Source organism: Nannobrachium achirus (genome assembly GCF_963921795.1).
Source record: "Nannobrachium achirus genome assembly, chromosome: 14".
NCBI classification, from domain to species: domain Eukaryota; kingdom Metazoa; phylum Chordata; class Actinopteri; order Myctophiformes; family Myctophidae; genus Nannobrachium; species Nannobrachium achirus.
Window position 1 is genome coordinate 34,280,844 of NC_137821.1, and position 17,874 is coordinate 34,298,717.

Below are 17,874 nucleotides of genomic sequence, written 5' to 3' on the forward strand. Positions count from 1 at the left end.
GGCCCGAGAAGCACACAGCCCCGAGCTACGCTGAGACACCTCTCAATGTCACAGCCAAGAGCCGTGGTATAACCGTTTCTCACACCTGCACTGGCCCGCCAGTTAAAAACGACCCCTGCCACTCGATGCACACAGACAGAATGTGCCCTCTCTCTGCCTGGGCGCCTTTCAAAATAAGAGGCCGGTGATTAGCAGGCAGGGCAGGTCACCGGGGGCTCTGCTCTCTGTCAGTCACGCCGCCAGTGGTGGAAAAAGTACTCCCATGTTTTACTTAAAGGGGAAGACCACCCATTTTCAATATTGAAATATGTCATTAATATACCTTAGAGGAGTTGGGTGGAAATAGAAAAAAAAGGTTCCCCCCCTTCTGTGTTGCCTAGAACAGGAGGATTGAATTTGGGGTTTGTATTGTAAAGTACAATGTGTGAGGTCATCAAGTTGTACCTTACAATACAAACCCCAAAATCAATCCTCCAGTTCGAGGCAACACAGAAGGGGGGGAACTTTTTGTCTATTTCCACACAACTCCTCTAAGGTATATTAATGACACAGTTCAATATTGAAAATGGGTGGTCTTCCTCTTTAAGTAAAATTATCAATACTGCAATATAGACATACTACACACATACACACACACACACACACACACACACACACACACACACACACATACACACGCAGCATACTCCCTTTGCATGAACGGAGATGACTTGGAAGAATGGTATAGGAAAAATAAATTCCCAGTAATACTTCCAAGAGAAGCAAAATGAGTCGCTATACAACCCATAACAGTGTCACACACACACAAGGTCATATATACTAACAACACTAATACGTTATGTAATAGCAGAGACAAAGCAGTTGTGCATGTGTGCGTGCGTGCATGAGTGAGTGAGTGAGGTGTGTGTGTGTGTGTGTGGGGGGGGGGAGACTGTTGGAAAAGCCCATGCACATCCCCATGTCCAATTACATAGGTGGATTAAAGCGTAAACATCTGCATAAAATCTCCCATAAGAGGATTTTATTTCATGTAATGTATTGCGAGCAACAAGCTGCGCCTTTTCAGACAGACATTATCCTCCGAAAAACCAGGGGTTCTACATCCTACACCATGTCACGTCATTTAACCCATTTATGCCTAGACTTATTGACTGCTTTAACCAGTGAAAAAATAGCAGATATACAAGCTCACAGTGCGGCACCGAGTGCCGCGCTGCGAGCTTGTAGATCTGCTATTTTTTTGAAAAAGTCGTGAAAATGTGTGCAAATCTTTGAATATACAGTATGTCTTTTCAAAGCGAAGGTTTGTAACTCGAATTTTGCTTCTGGGTGGTCCCTGGAACTAAATATTTTGAGATGGGGGTCCGTGGCCAAATACATACCAGTTTGGGGGTCCTTCACATGAAAAGGTTTGAGAACCACTGACATAGTAGTCTCTCAAGAACAGACTAACTGAGCTCCATTTAAGTGAAAAGGAACTTTTCTTTGACGATGGCTAGCCAGGTTGCTGACATAGAAACATAGGTTTTTAAAAAAAAACCTTAGAAGGATTCAAAAGACACTTATAGAATCAGGTCAAAATTCAAATTTTCATGATTTTTCAAAAATAGCAGATCTACAAGATCGCAGCGCGGCACTCGGTGCCGCGCTGTGAGCTTGTATATCTGCTATTTTTCAATAGCATAAAATAATGATACACAAAATGTGTACCCGTTCTAAATGGGTTAATGCAATGACGTGACATTTCATACAGACAGTATCTCCCGAAACCAGGGGTCCTCAAAACGTAAACACTGTTGTTCAGAAACAGGGCTGTGAATATAGTCTCAGCAAGGAGGTCAATACTTTTAAATGACCATTTCAAGCAGATTATAGCTCCACTCACTCTAGGACCCAAACTGTTTCAATCACCGTTTAGGATGCCAGGACTATTATTGTCCTGACTGTGTTGTTGGATCAAAGATAAAGTGACGTTATTGCACAGGCGTTTCATTTCGGGGTAAGTGAGAGATGCAAGTTAGCAATTCAGAGTTAATTTATTTTTTGTATTCTCAAGGTACTGAAATTGGCAACAATTGATCTAATATGAATAGGTACTATTTCATCACTGTCGGGCAGAAACCTTGTATCTCCAAGTTTTTTGGTCAAGTAAAGCCCTGCTTCATCATACAAGACTGTCGCACAAAACTAGCGAAAATAGCCGATCTATAAGCACACAACGCCTCGCAATGTGAGGCGTGGTGTGCTTGTAGATCGGCTATTTTCACTATTTTAAATCATTTTAAAAACGATAAATACAAAACGAACGGTTTTGGACATACAGGGTTTCCACCCGATGACAACGATTTGGTCTGTACCCTTATTAAAAGCACAGAGCTGGGTATACAACTCAACCCTGGTGAGAAGTACCCCTATTAAAAGCACAGAGCTGGGTATACAACTCAACCCTGGTGAGAAGTACCCTTATTAAAAGCACAGGGTTGGGTACAACTCAACCCTGGTGAGAAGTACCCTTATTAAAAGCACAGGGTTGGGTACAACTCAACCCTGGTGAGAAGTACCCTTATTAAAAGCACAGAGCTGGGTATACAACTCAACCCTGGTGAGAAGTACCCTTATTAAAAGCACAGAGCTGGGTATACAACTCAACCCTGGTGAGAAGTACCCTTATTAAAAGCACAGAGCTGGGTATACAACTCAACCCTGGTGATAAGTACTGTTAAAAGCACAGAGTTGGGTACAACTCAACCCTGGTGATAAGTACCCCTATTAAAAGCACAGAGTTGGGTACAACTCAACCCTGGTGAGAAGTACCCCTATTAAAAGCACAGAGTTGGGTACAACTCAACCCTGGTGAGAAGTACCCCTATTAAAAGCACAGAGTTGGGTACAACTCAACCCTGGTGATAAGTACCCCTATTAAAAGCACAGAGTTGGGTACAATTCAACCCTGGTGAGAAGTACCCCTATTAAAAGCACAGAGTTGGGTACAACTCAACCCTGGTGATAAGTACCCCTATTAAAAGCACAGAGTTGGGTATACAACTCAACCCTGGTGAGAAGTACCCCTATTAAAAGCACAGAGTTGGGTACAACTCAACCCTGGTGAGAAGTACCCTTATTAAAAGCACAGAGTTGGGTACAACTCAACCCTGGTGAGAAGTACCCCTATTAAAAGCACAGAGTTGGGTATACAACTCAACCCTGGTGATAAGTACCATTGTTAAAAGCACAGAGTTGGGTATACAACTCAACCATGGTGAGAAGTACCATTGTTAAAAGCACAGAGTTGGGTACAACTCAACCCTGGTGATAAGTACCCCTATTAAAAGCACAGAGTTGTGTACAACTCAACCCTGGTGAGAAGTGTGCGTGGGGCTCACCTCCACGCTCTCGTTGACCTCTATGCCCCCGTCCTTGTCATCGTCCAGCTGCTTGTGGATGTGGCGGAGGGCTTCCAGGCTGAAGCGGTCGGCTTCACCCATGCATGGTGGCACGACGTGACGACAGGGATCTGCAAGGCAAGGGTCAAAGACAGGTCAGAGACAGGTCAACGATGGGTCAGCACTGCAGGGTATGTATGTATGGTCACTAGAGGGGGACAAATTCTTTGTATAAAATTCCTCAGCCCAAGTCTGCTCCCAATCACTCTGGTCTGAATGAATGAATCACACTGCCTTTAGCAGCCATCGTTCGTGGCAGGGTTGTGCAGTTGGCACAAGCTAGTTCGGAGAGTAAACATCGCACCTATTGTCAAGTGAGTGGTGTTATGTATGAGTTTATTTCATTAAGCGCCCCGCAAAGCTTGGCCAACAACGTGACGCCCTTATATGAGATACATAAAGGAGATGTAAATAAGGCGAAAGGCTTTATTGGATCTAATTTCAGTTGACCTTGAACCAGTGAACTGTACTGTCGTGAATCTGTACCTTTTCCTATGCAATCCTCTAATAAAGTTTTCAATCAATCAATCAAAATGACAAACATTGGGCGCTTTGTGCAAAGATGTAGGCCAGATGAAGGCCAGATGTAGGCCAAGCTTCGCGTCCTAGCCAATGTGACCCTGGGCGTACAACAAACTACAACAAACCTTCCAGGAGCACTGCTCAAAAATAGCTAGGTGTGCTGAGGTGACCGTCTCACCGCTGCTCAGTGAAGTAATTTTGTAGCAGGGTGACTTCATTTGCAGCATGTAAGGGCCTTGAGAGTCACAGATACACAACTCTTCAAGCACCGCCTGGGGGTCCCCGGACCCCACGTTGAGAACCAGTGGGGTAGGGTATTAAGATAAACACGGTTCCCAGCAGGCTATGAGCTCAGCCGCATGCCACACATGACCAGCTGTGTGACGGGCAAATAGTTTGGGCCCATATTCATATCTACATTCACCGCTCACTTCACAGTACAGGTGTGAATCTTTTATTCCTTCAGGAAAGCTTATAAATGTTTGGCTGGCCAAATAAATGTTTAACCATCATTAGCTATGCACTCAGATCCTTAGCTTGTGAATGACTTTGAGTGACTGCGTAAAAGAAGTGCCTGCGGACAAACATAATCCGCATGTGGAGTACGTGGCTGCATGCTAGTGTCTATTGTGCATTTGGCCTGTAGCTGCAGTGCGTGTCATTGTGTCATGAGACCACGTCAAACCTTATTCTTCAGCTGCGCTGGTGGTAATTATCATACCAAGATGTCATTGTGATATCGTTTGTCAAAGCAGCGCACACACACACACACACACACACACACACACACACACACACACACACACACACACACACACACACACACACACACACAGGAGGAAGAACACGAAATACTTCGTGAGTCAGCATGTACCGTAACTGCACGGCAAGACGAAAAACAGGTCTGAAGCATTTCCCAGTCGCCGGTGTCACCTTATCGACTACTACTGTCATTCCACGAACTCCTGTGTATGTGTGTACTCCCCCATACACACACATACACACTTTTATTTGTATCCCAAGTATCCCACCAGGGAAATAAGCCCATAACCTTCTTTCAGCCTCTCTGCCAGACAGTGGACAGTTTGAGCTGGGAATCTGCCAAGGTCTTACACTAGGAGTCACACATGTGCGCGTACACAAGCACGCACGCATGCATGCACGCACACACGCATGCACACACGCACAGTACACACACACACACACACACACACACACACACACACACACACACACACACACACACACACACACACACACACACACACACACACACACACACACACACACACACACACACACACACAGACAAGGAACCCAAACAGTTCACCGTATGGTCACTAACAGCGTCACCGAAATGACGAAGCACAAACTGGCACAATGAACCAATGCTCCGTAGTGCGGTGCCGTAAACACACAAGCATCCCCTTCACACACAAACAACGCCATTGACATAAACAAGATTGATATTGCAGCATCATGTTGAGCTATGGATCTATAACAGCTTGTATGAAAGGGACCGGAGCCAAGACCTGGTCCAGTCCCAGCAGGTCCTCATGTTCCCAGCCTGGCAACACCTAAATAAGTACATTTACTCAAGGAGTGTACTTAAATACAATTTTTAGGTACTTTTACTTTACAGGAGTATTTCCAATTGTCAGTACTTTTACTTCGACTCCAGAGGCAAATATTGTACTTTTACTACACTACAATTATTTGAACACTTTAGTTGCTAATTACTTTGTATATCGCGACACATTGTGAGCTTGCAGAATTGTAGATTGTAGATCTGCTATTTTCAAAAGAGTTTTATACATTTTGTAGATTTGGAAACTTGTGAAATGGGACATTCTGCTTCACGAGTACTTTTACTTTTGGTACTTTAAGCATATTTTGATACCAATACTTTTCTACTTTTACTCAGTTTTTTTTCTTGACTTTTACTTGTAAAAAAGTATTTCTTACAGTATTAATAATTTTTAATTAATTTACAAAAATAAATGTAGTTCTGGATTAAACAGAATGTTGAAACCATGGGTCAGAACTGAGACTAGTCACGTTCTTTGTACGTTCCTTTTTGTTGTAGCCTAATTGTTGTTGTTAGGATATTTGTCACAGTACATGATTACATGTGAAACGTGTCCTCAGCATTTATCCATTCTAACTATTAGGATCAGTAGGTTCTATTAATACAGCATTTATCCATCCTAACTATTAGGAACAGTGGGTTCTATTAATACAGCATTTATCCATCCTAACTATTAGGAACAGTGGTTTCTATTAATACAGCAACCAGGGAGCAGTTAGAGGTTAAGTGTCTTCTTGCTCAGGGACTCTTTGACACATAGACTGGGAGAGCCAGGATCCGAAGTGACCTTCTGATTCCCAGACCACCGCTCTGCCCACTCCATCTCTGCATTATGAACACACTTATAATCAGTGGTGGAATAAGTACTCTAATGTTTTACTCAAGTAAAAGTATCAATACTGCAATGTAGAAATACTCCATAAAGGGTGCCCTCACACCAAAATACCTAGAGTGGAATCTGCCAATGCATTTCAATGAGAATGTAGCGTTTTTTGCAGAAATCCTCTACTGGCAAAAAAAACGCTTAATTCTCATTGAAATGCATTGGCGGATTCCACTCTAGGTATTTTGGTGTGTGGGCACCCTTAGAAGTAAAAGTCCTGAATTCTAAATGTATTTGAGTAAAAGTACTAAAGTATTGGCATCAAAATGTACTTAATCTGCCTAAATTTACCTCATTATGGAGAATGTCCTATTTCACATTTTCAAATGCAAAAACATCTTTTGAAAATAGCAGATCTTCAAGCCCACAATGTGTTGTAAATACATACAATATAATTGTTGTGCAACCAATGAATGTATGCAGGAAAAGAAAACAAGCTACATCAACATAGATTTGTTGCGACCGTAGGTTGCCATTTACTATCAGAACCGTCACATCTTGACCGTGTCTTTTTTGTTGATTGACTCTCATGCTCTGACATCACGCTCTGACATCACTGTGATGTCAGGGGAACCAAATCCCTTTTATGCCCATATATGGAGATCCCTGTGATGCCAGGGGAACCTAATCCCTTTTATGCCCATATGTGGAGATATGGAGATCCCTGTGATGCCAACTAGGGGAACCAAATCCCTTTTGTGCTCATATATGGAGATATATCTGCGAATATTTGGGTCCGCGTCAAAATGCCGACGGGCCGGTATGCCGACGAACTAAACCTAACCTTAACCCTAACCCTAACCTCAGTAAAACTATGCCTAAACCTAACCCTAACCCTAACCTCAATAACCATGACTAGCTGGTGATTAGCTAAACTGCCGACGCTGGTGAGTAAGGGGGTGAGTAATAACCTGCCGAAGCTGGTGAGTTCCTACTCGGAACAACGGACCGGCGGAACAATGAGCGGTCAGAGCGGACCCCGAATATTTATGGGTACCAGGGGTAACTGGTCCGATACACATCACTGGCCAGATGGCCAAGACATGGCGCCCTTTAGGGCGAGGTTGCTTTTCACCCTTAGGCATCTTACTGGTATTATTACAATTACAACTACTGTATACAACATCTAAATGTACTGTATGTAGCATGAGATCCTGTCCTGAATATAAAAATGTTGAACACTGAGCATACACAAACAACTTAATGATACTCCATAAAGTAAACTGTCCTGGTAAAGCCCCAGGACAGTGGGTTCTCACTGGGAGCATCCTGACTAGATGCATCACTGCCTATAATGGGAACAACACTGGCCTCAACCACAGCTACGTAGCAAAGCCCATAGGATTATAGAGACCCCAACCACCCCAACCCCAACCACAGACCGTTTCACTTGGTTCTATTTGGCAAGTGGGCTCTGGGACTGTCAGCCTGTTGTACGTACACTAGCTCACTCACTCACATACATACATACATACCGGTACATACGGGTGTCGCTCTCCATTCCGACATGTCGCCACTCCGAAATTGACTTCTTATTGTCGGAGTGGCGACACTTCCATAGGGGTTAAGTTTAGGGTAAGGGTTAGAAATAGGGTTAGTGTCGGAATGGAGACATGTCGGAAAGGAGACATGTCGGAGTGGCGGGGTGTAACCGGTACATACATATATACATACACACATTGTATAATAATTAAAAAAAATGTACTGTTATTTCTATGGCATCCATAGCAAGCCAATGGAATGGAATTTCGTTCAATTATGAATTTCATATATTGTTGAATGACAATAAAGCCATCTATCTATAATGGGATGTAACATAATCTTGAGTCTCTCTTGAATCTCTAATAGCGCCTCCAACCATTCTGAAGAAGAATACAGTCAACAGCAGCTTCCTCTCTCTTGAATAACAGTCTGTAGGTATTAATACAAAAAAACAAATATACAGCATTATGCAACTTTATTCTCACAAAGAGGCTCTTTGAGAGAACTCTCACTGCCTATTACCAAGTTAAAAGCATCTGAAGGCCGAGCACAAGTTACATAATGAATTTGCTTAGCTTGCCGGAGCAGTTTACATACACTGTGGAATATCATTTGGATATCTATTTGGCTGTTTGGTTACTTAAGCAGGCACACAACACAAGTACCTCACTTGTGTTTTACATAGACAGAAAGACATACACGTACACACAAAGCTGAACGCGCGCATGTGTGCGTGTGCGTGTGTGTGTGTGTGTGTGCGTGCGTGTGCTTGCGCGCCTTGGGATCATTTCCTGCAATGTCTTTGCATGGATGCAAAGACAGATGTCAGAACACCAGCAGTATAAACAACTTTCTGTCATGTTGAGATCCTTTCTTGTCATTTCAGTCAGTAAATTATTGGCCCAATTCTGTTTAACACATTATTCACTGACTGAGGCCTTCAAGAACAAACAAGTCCACCGTACGCTTTAGAAGGGAATCAGGGAATATGATATTAGAGACACACTCCTTCAACGGCAGCCGTCATGCAGGCAGGACCACCTGGTGTGCGTCTTGTTCGTTTTAAAAAGCTTTTGCTTCCTCCCAGGCAGGCACGTGCACACATAGACATCAAAGGGGGCTTGAGCCCCTGCCCTTTTATCCGTCTGTAAAAAGTGCCCTCTCCAGACCATGAATGCAGTTTTCACTAAGGTGAAAGAAATGCAAATGCCCTCTTTCCATGCCATACCTGAAGGCAGCATTCAAGACAATTGCCTCGTCCAAAACTCTCCTGAACTTGAATGCTGCATCTTCTGTTGAAAGAATTGCCCTCTCTGTGTAGAAATACGTGCCGTTACACCACATCTCCAGTATTCACTTGATTATGCTTGGTTCTGTGTGGTATCAACAAGCACCGAAAATAGCCGACCTCCAAGCTCACAAGTCACGACGCGTCGCAGCGTGACGCGTTGTGAGCTTGGAGGTCTGCTATTTTCGATATTTTCACCAAAAGGCGCTTTTAGAAATGTCAGCCCCTGCCTCTCAAACATTCTCTGCACGTCCCTGCTCCCGGGTGTCGTGATTTGAGTGCAGAGAAAAGTTGTGACGAGCGGCACAATGGGACAGCTATAGGGGTATGAGCGGAGGGGAGGGAAGGGACCATGGATGATGTGAGACAGGAAGTGACTGTGACGGTGCTGCTGGCGACCCCCAGCATTCCCGGGGACGCACGCTAAATCAAAACAACCGGCAGAAGCGGTCCCAGAAGGGGATAAATTTGGACAGCGTCGGGCTATTAATAAACTTGCTTGGTTCCCAGTTGTCAGGATGTGGCTTATCTTGTAAAACCACAACAATGGCAAAGGTCTCCCTTGCTCTTTCTCTCTCTCTCTGTCTGTCACACACACACACACACACACACACACACACACACACACACACACACACACACACACACACACACACACACACACACACACATACACACACACACACACACACACACACACGCGCACACGCACGCAGGCAAATACGACACACGTGTACACAAACGCAGGCACACACGCATGTACACACTTGGAGGGCAACGTCGGTGTGGTATAGAAAACATTTGTGATGTGGTGCCAGGTGGTTCAAACACTTCAACTTCAAAGTACTTTATTTTCCTTTTGCAACTTCGTTTGTGCAGTGGTTAAAAGATAACATATATTCACAATACATAGATGGTCACTATAAAAAAGAATGCACTACCTACAATCAAAGCACAGACCATTTGCTCCTTGTGAGCACAACCGGACACAGGTTCAAATACAACGCCCGTCTTGTCTCGCATGATTCTTGTCTCTCTTTCTGCCTTCGGTTGCCTGTCTCTCGACAACGGCCCATCTGAATTAAAGCACAGCAATGCCAAAAATACATCTTAAAAGCAGAAAAGAACGTTCGGACCAAAGCGCTTTTCCATGACGGAGACAACAAAGTGACTGTCAACACGTCACAGCTTACCTCGTTCCCTACAAAATAATCTGCATGTCATTAAAGGAGGCTTTGTCCTCGTTTTCACAAAGGGATCATCGTCTCACGGTGGAGTGGAAGACAGCTAAAGGCAGACAGGGGCAGGCGTTTGGTGCAAGTTTAGTTACAGGGGACCTCCTTTGTGCCGGCGTGCGTCTCTTGTTCCCTGGTGGTGGCATGTTGTTGTTGTCGCGATGGCACCTGGCAAGCCTGGTGCCCTTCGACACCAAGCATTCTGAGTGAGAAAGTGATGGGATTGGTGAAAAGACAGATTGGGTCACAGGAAAGTCTCCAGGCAAGTTTGTTTACTTCTCTTAATCTCTTCACACTACTTGAAGGCTTTAGTTTGCACACTAGTTTGACAGGCAGGAAAGTGGTAGTTGAGATAGTCTTACAGTACCTTCCCAATGCAAATAATGTTCATTAAACATTGGAATGGCTTCACCTAAACGGCTCCCTGAATGGGCCAGTGAACGCAAAATGTGTCCACAAGCGCTACACAGCAGTATATGTGTGCGTGGACTGTGGAGGGGTTTGCGGATGTATGTCTGCATCTAAAGGGAATAGTACTGTATGTGGAAAGACAAACTGCCAGCACCTTATAGCCTATAAACCTGTCCAAGAAAGTAATCTTCGATCCACTGAAAGAATTGAGAGAAACTAGAAGCAGTGCTCTTCCGAGCACAGGTCTCCACCAGGCCACACAAATCGGCCTGTTATAGCGTCACCATGAGGCTGATTTAAAAATCAAACCTTGGTTCGAAGTGGAGCGGTGAATTTGAGCAGTTCCAGGTCTATGTTTTTGATTCTATGTGTTCTAAATCTATGAATTCTGTCCTAGATCTATAATGCAGTGATGTTGCTAGCTTTTTAATGTGTCATGCTGTTGTGTGTGTGTGTGTGTGTGTGTGTGTGGGGGGGGGGGTTAGTGTTGGTGCGTGCGCGTGTGTGTGTGTGTGTGTGTGTGTGTGTGTGTGTGTGTGTGCGTTTGTGTAGTGAGTGTGGGTGGGGGGGTGTGTGTGTGTGTGTGTCATGCTGTTGTGTGTGTGTGTGGGGGGGGGGGGGGGGGGGTGAGTGTTGCTGCGTGAGTGTGGGTGGGGGGGGGGTGTCATGATGTGTGTGTGTGTGTGGGGGGGGGGGGGGGGGGCGGGGTGAGTGTTGCTGCGTGCGCGCGTGTGTGTGTGTGTGTGTGCGTGCGTGTGTGTGTGTGTGTGGGGGGGGGGGGGGGGGGTGAGTGTTGCTGCATGTGTGTGTGTGTGTGTGTGTGTGTGTGTGTGTGTATGTGTGCCTGCACAACAGCGCCCCTCCTTTAACTTGTGTGGCCACTCAAGGTATTGCCAGGCTACAGACATAGCCACCCAGAGACATAGCCACCCACGGACATACCTGTCTATTGGGAGCGCTTTCACCGCTCCAAAAATGTGGGGCAGAGGTTCTGAATTAGCATCCAGGGAGTGTGTGTGCTCAGTTTGGCAGCGATCGGGCCAACGGCGCCGGAGATTAGCTGCTCACAAACTGCGAGGACACACGGACGCACGCACGCACGGACGGACGGACGGACGCACGGACGGACGGACGGACGGAGGGGAAAACATACTCTCCCTCAGCCTTCGGCTGGTGGAGACAATGAAACAAGAGGAGATACAAGCCTTATTAGGTGGGGATGTAGAGAAGTTCATAAGTCACTGTCGAGTTGAATTCCCCTTTTATGGCCCATTTTGTCTGACTGCACTGTTAAAAGCCTTTCGTTGTGGGACTCCGTAGGGATGTCAAAAATGGACCTTTATCAAAATCGATTATTCTATAGCAATAATCGAATATTATTCGAAAATCGATAATTAACTCATTGAATGCCATTTCAAGATGGCCCCCAAGTACCAGACTGCCACTATCCTAGATTTCTAGTGCACGGATCAATTTTTAGTGCACGGATCGTGCACGCCCATGCACCATATATGCATCATATGTGTAGTACTTTTTAACAGCTTTCAAACAAAAGAATCCGCTTGGAAATCCGTTCAGGCATTCATGAGATAGAAGCCTTCAAAGTCAGACAAAACAAACACTGCCACCTTCCAAATTTCTAGTGCACGGATCAATTTTTAGTGCACGGATCGTGCACGCCCATGCCTAGATCATGCACCATATGTGTAGTACTTTTTAACAGCTTTCAAACAAAAAAATCCGCTTGGAAATCCGTTCAGGCATTCATGAGATACAAGCCTTCAAAGTCAGACAAAACAGCCATTTTTGACATTTTGAAAGATGTGTTTGTTATGGGGCTAAACATGCAATTTCGCAATTGCGATCATGCCTAATACATTTGAGGCATTTTTAGAATTTTTTTTATAAAAAAAAATTTTGAAAAATTTTTTTTTTTTTTTTTTTTTTTTTTTTTTTTTCAAAATGGCTTCCAACTCGGGAAACTCGGGCTGTGGCAGCCTGGGAGTACTGTAATAACTCGTGAAACTCGTGCCTTGGCAGTCAATGAGTTAATTATTATTTAAAAAAAAAAAAAAAAAAATTCTTCTGTTTTTCTTTTTTTTTACTGGATTTCAATGCACATTTACATATGTACAACATGGCTCTTCAGGTAATTGGTAGCCTAACTACTACTCTTCATCTTTCTTTTTAGTGTGCCAGTGTACTGTTCACCTAATCTCTCAAGAACAGATTCTGTGATGCTTTACAATACAGAGGACGCTGTTTTCCCTTTTCTTTGATGATGGCCACCAGTACCAAACAATCAAGCCTGAATCAATCACACCTGTGTCTGAGACAGGGGGGGAGGGGAGTGTGTAGCAGGCAGCTGCCACTCTGCTGTGCTCCTTCACTCTGTCTACACAGTTTACAGTTGGTGCTGGTGTGAATAATAAATCAATGGCCATTTACTATTATCATTAATACTATTGTTAGCCTATATTCTATATTTTGGTTGAAACTAACTAACTAAGCCAAAAAATGGTATTAAAAAAAAAAAAAAAAAAAAAAAAAGTTTTTTTTCTTTTTTTCGATTTTCGATTATGAAATATTAAAATCGAATATTGATTAATATAACGAATATTCGAAAATCGATTATTCGGTGACATCCCTATGTGGGAGTATCCAAAACCCATCATATATCTGATGTCAACATGATCACGATATTTAAAAACAATTGTTAAATGTTCATTTTGAAAAGAATTCACTGACATGATTTAACAATTCTTTACCCCCCTTTTTTAAAAACAGATAACCTCATATACAATTTTTTTTTTCCACAGACACCATTCCTTAATTCTACCACTTTTTGTCTAATTGTTGCACATGCATGCATGCAGTCTAGACAATCCACCAGACGCGTTTCAGACGCGTCCCAGAAGCAACAAGCCATCTATTTTTGCCACGTGCCGCTTGCAGAATGCAGCCAAAATAGACAGTGAAAACAATAGTCATATTGACATCATCCGCCCAGCTATAACAATATCTAAGCTTAGAAATCTCAGGCCCGTCCAGACTCTTCCAGTCCGAGGCATTAGACGTGCGTCTGCATCCGCTATTGTCCAGCTCTACGGCTAGGACTGGCACGGAGGATGTCACTAACATTCATGACTTTTGGTTGTGGAAGGAAACCAGAGCGTCCGGAGGAAACCCATCCGAAAACGGGAAGAACACACTGCGTTTGAAACCTTCCCAAAAGATGACCGTTGATCTGTCTGCAGCCAAGACAATTATCTGTCAATTGAGTACTATGCATGAATAAATCGTTACTGTCGGGCAGAAACCTCGTATCTCCAGGTTTCACATTTTAACGTTTTCTTCGTAAAGTAATGCCCTGCTTCATTATACAAGGCTGTCGCACAAAACTAGTGAAAATTGCAGATCTACAAGCACACAACGCCTCGCACCGAGAGGCGTTGAGTGCTTGTAGATCAGCTATTTTCACTAGTCTAAATCATTTTTAAAATGATAAATACAAAACAAACGGTTTTGGACATACAGGGTTTCCACCCGACAACAACAAAATACAATGGGTTGGATCACGGCAAGCAAGGATTCTGCCTGGAGGATTGACAAGATCTTGAATGACTTGAGATTTCACTTGACCATGGACTTGCAGCGAAAGACCAAGTACATTTGTGCCTAAAGTCCACCACCAAGCTCTTAGGTGGGGGTTTAGTTTAATTTAGTTTTATTAGCACATAGTAGGGCATTCACCGAATATTCGAATATTCGAATACTAACGTCACTATTCGACTTGGTAAACTGAATTCGAAAATCGCTTATTTTTTAAAATATTTTTTTACTTTTTTTTTTTTTTTTATTTATTATTATCATTATTATTGTTTATTCATGGTTCATACAGCTTGGCTAGATAGGAAGTCATAAAAGATGATTTATCAATGCCCCTGGTGGATGAATTGGTGCAGTCTATATACTGATGTCATGATGCTTGCTGATGTTGTGACCTCCCGACTTAATTTCGGTACTCAGCGGTGTCTTCTCATTCATTCATCCCGGCTTCACGTTCATATTCTCGGCTGTGAATCCAAGGAAACAGACGTCGCTTGAGTGGGAGACACGCCGACTTCCAAATGCTTGTGTGGCCGTGTATTGGGCATCAGAGAGCGGATACATATTCAGCTGGTGGACTGGGAGGCGCGCGCAGCGACACACACACACACACACACACACACACACACACACACACACACACACACACACACACACACCACACACACACACACACACACACACACACACACACACACACACACACACACACACACACACACACACACACACACACACACACACACACACACACACACACACACACACACACACACGCGCCTTTGCTGCGTGTATCGCTGCGGGAGAAAGCCTGGTAGGCGAGGTTAATCGCTGCTAACGCGTCGCCGACCGCTTTAAAGAGAAAAGAGGAGCTTAAACACAACTTTGCTGATTGCTAGTGTTCCGTGTTGATATGTTTTCCTTTTCCACGACGAGTTGTGACTGCGTGATGACATGCAGCAAGGGAGGCGGCACGTCTATAATGTGAGCTTGTAGATTAAATGTTTTTGACAGAGCTCGAGCCGAGCGTTTGTGCAGTGTGAGTGAGAGAGAAGAGACCCCGGCCCGCTGGTGCTGCTGCCTGCTGGAGCTGCTACTCACTGGACCTCCAGTCATTCAGTGTAGTCAGAATTATGTATCCGCCTAGCTCTGGTCCATCGCGCGATGCGGGAGGTGACGCGATGGACCAGAGCTAGTATCCGCCCTGCAATGCTCATTCATCGGCCACAAACATCGTCATGCCACGGACCTCCAATATTTACAAGCGACTTGGGCACTAGCCGTTAAGAAAGTATGAATGAACTTCCCCCGAACCTAAATAATTTCGGGTCGGGGCGTCCTCCCGAACCGAAATTATAAACGGTATGGATCGACCCTAACTGCCTGTTGCTGATTATAGATTTGTTTGAACAGTAATTTTTTATTATTATTTCCACCAGCTCACGGTGCGAGCCGCGGCGTTGTGAGCTTGTAGATCTGCTGTTTTCACTAGTTTGGGTCCTGGGCGATTGTCTAATTTCTATTTTGGGTCACGGGCTAAACTGTTTGGTAATGTGAACCGCTGGGTTAAAGTCTTTTTATTTTAGAGCATGAAAGAGAAACTGATTAGAAACTGTTGCACTGTGATGCAGGGCAAACTATACAGCTGTCAAATGTACTGTTCCAGGGGAAGCACTGAGCGCACCCATACTTGCTGGTCGCTTAGTCCAATCAGGTCGCGGCTCATTTGTAAATTCCACGGTCAATAGCCAATCGTATTTCACTAACCTTCAGGTCTGTCCCGCCTCCAGTGGTTAACCCTCACTCGCATGTTGTGTTCAAGACTTGAAACAGCGCATCAATGATTGAGAGGCCGAGAATGGCTCGTTTTTATTGGATGAAAATATATATATATAATTCCCGTCGAATTCCGACTATTCGAATACTTTGAGGTCGAATAATTCGAATTCAAAAAATCACTATTCGTGAATGCCCTAGCACATAGTTATAATAAAAAATAGAACGATAGATATCAAGGAAACTAAATACTGTGCAAAGCCAAGGAGAAGAAGAAGCCATCAGGCTTATTTGGAATCCTTTCCTTAGTGGAAGAGGTCATTAACTAAACAGATTAAAAGTTCACTGAAGGACAATACAAAATACAGTATTTTCTGGACTATAAGGCGCACCTGACTATAAGGCGCACTGTCAATGAATGGTCTATTTTCAAACTGTTTTCATATATAAGGCGCACCTGACTATAAGGCGCACATAATAGATGCTACCGTTGCGTTATGCATCCAACAGATGGAGCTGTGCTAAAGGGAATGTCAATGTCAATGAATGATCCATATATAAGGCGCACTGGACTATAAGGCGCACTGTAGTTTTTTGAGAAAATTAAAGGCTTTTAAGTGCGCCTTATAGTCCGGAAAATACGGTATATATCTAAAGAGAGCAGCTGTGCAATAAAGAAATAAAAACACAGAAACTGCACACAAAAAAAAATAACCACAAAAAAAGATAACACATCAGTAGATGAAAATCATGTGGACTACACGATCAACACAATTCTGAGTTATTTTTGTGTTCAATCTGTTTTCTTTTAGATATTTTAGTATTTCAGCATGCAAAACGCAACACTGATGATGCAAAATGCATCACTCAGGATTGTGTTGATCGTGTCCCAAACAAGAATAAAATAAGATAGGGTTGTCCCAGAGGTGAAGTGGCCCTTTAAATATTGGCAAGGATAGTGATGACTTATGTCAATGGTGTCCAAATTGCGGCCCGGGGGGCCAAATGCAGTACACGGACACATTTTATATGGCCCGTGGCTTCATTCCTAACTTGTATCATAAACGGCCCGCCAGCACTGTGTTGTCTCATTCTGAAGGAGTCAAAGAAAGGCTTGCACAAGTTATTTGTGTTTTGTTCAGTGCACACACCTGACAAAAGACCATCGACATTAAATATTGAAGATTATAGGTAAATGTAATTGTTTAAATGCAATGCATAATATGTGACTTTGTTATGGTCTGACAGAAAGTACATGAGAGAATGTCAGGAGATGTAGTTAAGTTGACCCTTGGGTGTTTTAATATGTTTCTAATGTGAAAACAGTTTGGACACCCCTGGCCTAAGTCTTAAGTGATGCATCTAGAGCAGGGGTCTTCAACAGCGGGTCCGGGAACCCTAGGGGGTCTTCAGAGTTACTACAGGGGGTCCTTCAAATCTTCCAATCCTTTTTATATTACCAACTTGAACCTTAATGTCCATATTCTGAGAACTGTAGCCATAAATAGCAGATCTACAAGCTCACAACACCTCGCAGCGCGAGGCGTTGTGAGCTTGTAGATCGGCTATTTTCAGCAAAGAGGTTTGGTGTAGAAGTGGTTAAATATCTGAATTCTGAAATTGACAAATTGACATGA

The 17,874-nt window shown here is 43.7% G+C and overlaps 1 protein-coding gene across 1 annotated transcript in view; it reads right to left on the minus strand.

Annotated features, from left to right (window-relative positions):
* Nucleotides 1-17,874, minus strand: part of stim2b (stromal interaction molecule 2b) — a gene marked incomplete at both ends in the record, with an annotated part of 81,062 nt that overhangs the window by 35,951 nt on the left and 27,237 nt on the right. Inside the window, one exon of the mRNA XM_080741536.1 lies at nucleotides 3,384-3,514. Coding sequence (XP_080597662.1) covers nucleotides 3,384-3,514 — 131 coding nt within the window. The remainder of the gene's footprint in view (nucleotides 1-3,383; nucleotides 3,515-17,874) is intronic.